This window comes from Mauremys mutica, chromosome 3 (assembly GCF_020497125.1).
Source record: "Mauremys mutica isolate MM-2020 ecotype Southern chromosome 3, ASM2049712v1, whole genome shotgun sequence".
NCBI lineage: Eukaryota > Metazoa > Chordata > Testudines > Geoemydidae > Mauremys > Mauremys mutica.
The window spans coordinates 64,832,842-64,839,421 of record NC_059074.1 but is presented as its reverse complement, the minus strand read 5'-3'; the positions used below and the strand labels follow the sequence as shown (position 1 = coordinate 64,839,421).

At 48.8% G+C, this 6,580-nt stretch overlaps 1 protein-coding gene across 1 annotated transcript; it reads right to left on the bottom strand.

Annotated features, from left to right (window-relative positions):
* Positions 1-301: 301 nt before the first annotated feature.
* Positions 302-2,876, bottom strand: TPBG (trophoblast glycoprotein). The gene is made up of 2 exons (XM_045010730.1): positions 2,791-2,876; positions 302-2,400 (listed from the first exon to the last, which is right to left on the bottom strand). Exon 2 carries the CDS (start codon positions 2,184-2,186, stop codon positions 1,014-1,016), a length of 1,173 nt encoding a protein of 390 aa, XP_044866665.1. The 5' UTR covers positions 2,187-2,400; positions 2,791-2,876; the 3' UTR covers positions 302-1,013.
* Between the last annotated feature and the right edge of the window lie 3,704 nt (positions 2,877-6,580).

Sequence of the window (6,580 nt, the reverse complement as noted above, 5' to 3'; positions counted from 1 at the left end):
GAAAACCTAGTATTAGCCTCTGTTCCTTTTTTGTTTTGTTTGCTGGGCTTTTTACTAAGGGAAATCTGTTCTCCCTGTGGAATCTATACATTCTTATACGGTGTTTCACAAATTGCCATGTGAATACTTATAACCAGACTCTAAACTGGACCGTTCTATAAAAAACAGAATTTGTTTTCCATGAATTAATGGAACAACTACTTGTGAATAACATTATATTCTCCAAACTTATACTTCCATGCATTTATTTTACAGTTTTATCATTAAACAAATTTCAGCACAACAGTAGTTCTTTGTAAGAACATTTATTGAATTATTTAACAGTTCAAACTGAGTTTATATGCAGTTTATATTTAAAAAGCATCCTATTTTCACGTAAACTGACATAAAAAGAACTTTACAAAAGAGTAAGCGGCTTATTGAGGTTGTAAGTTTTCCCTAACATGTAAAACTACAAAGTATTTGTGCATGCTCACTATTTTAGTTGCTTCTTTGTACAGAGTTGTTAGGAGCTTTTTAAATCTGCAGGTAGTTTATGGAATAAAATTATTTTCTTCTGTTAGGATACATAAGAACAAAACTAATTGATGAATAAAGCTTCTTTCCCAAAAAAGTTGAGGCAGCTTTTGTTGGATAGTATCTGTATTGGTAAATTTTATATGCTCTTGCAGGTTGGGAACATCAAAGAGAGGATCTTTTTCACTTTAGATCTTGAAAAATGTTTCAAATAAGTATTGAGAGCAAGTTCCAAAGAAAAACAGGTGGGGGATGGGAGGGAAGAGAGGGAATAGCAGCCTGTTTCTTATGTACAGCCCAACACCATGCACAATTGCTCAATGTTTCAGGGTAACAGAAAATCGTCATCACCTTTACATTACATGGAGGCATATTCCCCACATGGCACAAATAAATCTGTTGTTTCTCTGGGAGAAGGGAAGTGAGCATGGGGGTAAAGCTTAAGTCTACATTTCATGCATAGCTATTGTGCCTTGCCCTGCTTCCATAGTGTATCTTCATACATCAGAACTAGAGCTGAGGTTTGTTAACCTGGGGTCTGCGTTCATCTCATATCTGTAGTGATATCCCTCCATGTGATCCCTACATGCATCTCTGATATTGTACATCCACTTTTTGATTCCTTTTCGGTTCAAATACAAAACTAGGAGAAAAATCGCTCCAATGAGAGCCAGCACTATCCCTAAGAAGACATATGAAGTTTGCAGTTGGGACTGGATGTCTACACGCACAGAACAGTCCAGGTCTGAGCTGTTGGTCTTCACCAGGGGTTTGTCCCGCATCTTGTCAGGGTAAGAGCACTTCAAGGTCCCTTTCCCTTCCACCTGCTCGCTCTCCTTGAGCCAGCTCACCAGGTGCTCAATGCAGCAGTCGCAGACCCAGGTGTTGTGGCCCAGGCTGATCCTGCGGAGCGCGGGCCGGCTGCGGAGCTGGGCGATGGTGGCGTTCTTCAGGCACTTCAGGGAGTTGTGGCTGAGGTCGAGGCTCTGAAGCTGGGCCAGGCTGTGGAAGGTCGTGGCCCATAAGCTCACCAGGGAGTTGTTGCGCAGGTCCAGGTGCTGCAGGCTGGGCAGGGAGGAGAACATGCCCGGGGGCAGGGAGAGCAGCCTGTTGTCGGCCAGCTCCAGGCGGCTCAGGTTGCCCAGCACCCCGGAGCCCAGCAGCTCGGCCAGGGCTGCCACCGCGCTCTGGTTGCTGAGGGAGTTGCTGAGGTTCAGCTCCTCCAGGGGGCTGCTGGCGTTGCCGAAGGCCTCGGGGCTGAGCCTGGCTAGGGCGTTGCCGCTCAGGTCCAGCTGCCTCAGGCTGGGCAGGCTGGCGAAGGCGCCCGCCTCCACCTGCTCCAGGTGGCTGCCGCTCAGGTTGAGGAGGCTGAGCTGGGGCAGCGGGGGCGAAAGGAAGGCGCCGGCCGGGAGGCTGGCGAGCCGGTTGCCCGTGAGGAAGAGGAGCCGCGCGTAGGACGGCAGGTCCGAAGGCACCGCCGTCAGGTTCCTATTCACGCACTTCACCGTCCGGGCCGCCTCGGAGCACTCGCAGGGCGCGGGGCAGGAGCCGGGCTGCTGAGCTGAGCCCCAGCCCAGCAGCACCTGCAACAGCAGCAGCCGCCCCAGCGCCGCCCGCCTCTCCCCGCCCGGGGCCGGGGGCGCCGCGCCCCGCAGAGCGCGCCCCGCCATCCTCGCGCTCGCCGGGATCCGGACGCCGCTGCCCGCCGCGGGAGCCTGGACAGAAACTCTCCGCTGCCCCCGGGGCACGTTCCGCTGCCCCCGGGGCGTGCAGGAGAGGAGCCAGGCAGCACCCTCAGGGCCTGGGGCGCCTCGCAGGCAGCCACCCGCTCCCCTTCTTCGGCGCGGGGCGGGGGGAGGGGCGTCCCCTCACCCCCAGCGAGACCTGCAAGGAGCAAAGAGACGGATAAAGCGGCAGCACTTCACCGGACCTGCGGAGCGCCCCCCCCCCTGCAGCCCCCCGGCAATAAAGGGAGGCTCCCCTCCCCAGCCTCACCCGTGCCCTCCCCCCCGCGCAGGGCCGCCCGCCGGGGTCACTCCTTACCCGGCACAGCCCGGCTCCGCTGTCCCCGCCCTGCTCTCCCGGGGGAAGCTCCCCGCGCCCGGGTAAACCTCAATCTAGCATTAGCCCCTCGCGCGCCTCAGCGGGCTGCCCCACTCCAGAGGTGGCGGCTGCGATGCCGCCCCGACAAAGCCGCCGCTGCAAGAGAGACCCGACTCCACCCGCGAAGTTGTGCCGGGGCGCGGCACCCCGCGCCGCCGCTTCCAGCCTCACCTCCCGGCTCGGCGCCGAGCGAGCCCCGTGCAAACTCCGCGGCAACCGAGTGCGAGGAAGTGACCGGGCTCCCCCGGCTCGGCGGCCACCTCTTCCCCCGCGGTCCCGCCCCCGCGCAGCGCCTAGCCCAGCCCTGCTGCCAGCACAGACCAACCGCGGCCAGGGGAGGGGCCGGGACATGCCCCCTGCGAACGCCCGCTCCCTGTTCCGGGAATGTCCCCTCGCAGCCCAGCGCTGGCACGCGGCCCGGTGCCAGGGAGCCCCAGAGGGAGGTCCCCGCTTCCCCAGCTTGGTGCTGCTTCCGCACATTTAGCTTGGAGCTGAGCTGAGCGGAGCCACGTGGAGCGCTCCCCAGTCCGGCCAGGGGGGAACTGACGGGATCCCGGCGGAGCAGGCGGAGTAGGGCAGCCCCAGCAGACAGAAATGTGGCTGATGTTGAAGACAGGAGAACGTCCCCGGCCCTGCTCTCACGCTCCTGTTGAAGATCAAACGTCCCCCTACTAAAGCGTTTAGTCAGCTGAAGGGTGTGTAAGTGAGGTTTTGGTTTCAAGATGGTCGAGGTGGGCTGACAGTGGCATCTGGTTGACAGCGGTGTGTGGGGAGAAAATAAACTATCCTCCCTGCCCTCCAGTGTGAGAGGAAGGCTGGAGAACCAAAGAAGGGCTGTTGCAACAAAGTCAAAACTAGTACTAGGGTTATATGTGACTCAGCTAAGGGATGTGGTTATAGCCTGTTGGTCCCAGGCTATTAGAGGGACAAGGTGAGTGAGGTACTATCTTTGATTGGACCGATGAAAGATAGTACCTCGCTCACCATATCTCTCCGTGGGATAACAGATGGCATTGTTGGAGGCTTCATCAAGGTGTTCAAAGAGGACAAGTAAAGTGGGTATTCACCCACGAAAGCTCATGCTGCAAAACGTCTGTTAGTCTATAAGGTGCCACAGGATTCTTTGCTGCTTCCAAAGAGGACAAGAGCAGTCAGCCCAGTTACGGAGGAGTTGCCAGCCTTCCCTTCCAGGTGTGAAACTGATCACAACAGCACACAACTTTCAGTGCAGTAATGCTTGGGGACAAAAAGTGAGAGTTTGTCAGACCTGAGAAATAGCTACTGTGCTCTGGAGCCAGCCCACCTTTGCAGAGAACAGGTGATTAGGGTACACTTAAGGAGATTGGGGTTCATCATTTTTGTTAATGATGATTTTGCACTTAAATCTAGCATGATATTTTGTTCTAAAATATCCATTCCCCCATACCAACTGATTTCTAGGACAGGTGGCTTTGGGGAACATTCTGCTGATTATTTATAAACTTATGTTTGATTAAAATGAACAAAATTGAAGCTCAAACATGATTGAAATATCAGTGAATTTTAGATCTAATGTAAAGTGACTCCATGTTCAAGAGAATTATAAACTAAAAATCTCAAAACAATACATTGTATATTTAAATTTGCTAGTGAGAATGGGGATTCTGCAACCTTCCTTGGTAACCTATGTGACTTTGCACCCTGTAATGCTTTATAGAAATATGCTTATGAGTGTAAATATGACATAACTGGAATATGGTGTATGCTAGTTATGCCATGTAACATATCTTTACAAAGGTTATGATGTACTGAATATATTCATCCTATTTGTATGCATGTATCATTTTTATATCCGAAGTTATGAGCGTTGGCTCTATGCTTGTATTTAAAGTGTTTGCTGTAGGAAGCACATAAGGCAGTTTGGTCAACATAGTGTGAAGGGGTTATTCAAGTAATTGGGAGTACTTAACTAACAATGGACTTTGAGAGACACCAATCCACATCTGAGCTTTCCTGGGAACGTTCAAACTAACATGTAAACAATGGGGTCGGCCTGCAAAAAACTGAATCATTCATAGACATGTGACTTGCCCAGGTGGCTAGAGACCCCATATTGGGTCTGTGATGTTGCACAAGAGAAAGACTATATAAGTCTCTGGAAGCCCCTCCATTTTGTCTTCAGCTGGCTCAAAAGATAACCTCTCCACCCCAAAGAGATGCCTGAAAGAAACTGGAACAAAGGACAGTAACTATGGGGGTGTGAGTGATTGCTGGACCCAGACTAGGAGGAAGTCTAGTCTGTAAAAGAAGCTTATTGGAATATCTCTGAAAATGAGATTTACCTGCATTTAGTTTCCTACTGTATTAGACTTAGACTTGCCTAAGGTGTTTTATTTTATTTTGCTTAGTAACTTACTTTGTTGTGTCTGTTATTACTTGGAACCACTTAAATCCTACTTTTTATATTTAATAAAATCACTTTTTACTTATTAATTAACCCAGCACAAGCAAGTAATTTGTGGGGGAGCAAACAGCTGTGACTATCTCTTTATCCGTGTAATAGAGGTCGAATAATTTATGAGTTTATCCTGTATAAGCTTTATACAAAGTAAAATGGATTTATTTGGGGTTTGGATCCCATTGGGAACTGGGTATCTGGGTGTTGGAGACAGGGGCACTTCTTAAGCTGTTTTTAGTTAAGCTTGCAGTTTTTGGGGGATGTGGATCGGACGTGGGCCTATGTTTCTAGCAGACTAGTGTTTCTGGCACAACGAGGCAAGGTACTGAAGTCCCAAGCTGCCAGGGAAAACAGGCTCAGAGGTAGTCCCAACACATCAGGTGGCAGTTCACAAGGGGATCTCTGTGACCCAACCTGTCACAACCTATTCCAGTACTTAACTATCCTTCCAGGTATAAAGTTTTTCCTAATATCTAGCCAAAATCTTGCTTGCTGCAGGTTAAGCCAACTTTTTTTTGTCCTAGCTTCTGTGGATATGGAGAACAACTGATCACCATCCTCTTTATAACAGTCCTTACAATTTTTGAAGCTTGTTACCAGGTCACCCTTAGTCTTCTTTTCATAAGGCTAAACATGTCCAGTTTTTTTAACCTTTCCTTATAGGTTATATTTTATAATTTTTGTTGCTCTCCTCTGGATTCTCTGCAGTTTGTCTAGCTGTTTCTTAAAGTGTGACACTCAAAACAGGACACAGTACTCCAGCTGAGGCCTCACCAGTGCTGAGTGGGGCACGACAACTACCTCCTTTGTCTTTGTGCAACACTCCTATTAAAACATTGTTAGCCATTTTCCAAACTGCATCACATTGTTGGCTTATATACAATTTGTGACCCACTATAAACCCCTAGATCCTTTTCAGCAGTACTAGCACCAGCCAGTTATTCCCCACTTTGTATTTGTGCATTGGATTTTTCCTCCCTATGTGTAGTATTTTGCACTTCTCTTTACTGAATTTCATCTTATTGATTTCAGACCAATTTTGTGATCTTATTTCCTTAGTTTATTTAACATATTTTTTCATCAAAATTAAGTATTTTTTCCTTCTATTTGCAGACATCCATCAGGGAAAGCAATGAAGAGTACCTGTTATAGAAATAAACCAATGGAATTTATTGATTACCAGTTGTAAATAGCAGGAAAACAGGAGGAGTAGGTTTGCAGATCTGAGATTTAGGACATTAGTATGTTTGAGATTAAGACAACTGCAAAAATCTACAAATACATAATACTGGGTGATTTGTTTTTAACTGCCATAGTTGCTTTGACTACCCCAGAATCATTGGGGGGCATGATTGGAAAAGTCATGTATGATAAAAGCTTGCTTTTTAGACTGATTTCTTTTGGTGCCTACAAAGGAGGAGGCGACTCTTCCAGATTCTTGTTACAATGAACAATTTGAACAATGAAGTTTTTCAGTCACAGCGCATCTACACAGGCAGCTGGCTGCTAATTACCTTGATCCAA

Coding starts and splice junctions, on each gene's coding strand:
- TPBG (XM_045010730.1), bottom strand. CDS start 2,186: ATGGCGGGGCGCGCTCTGCGGGGCGCGGCGCCCCCGGCCCCGGGCGGG.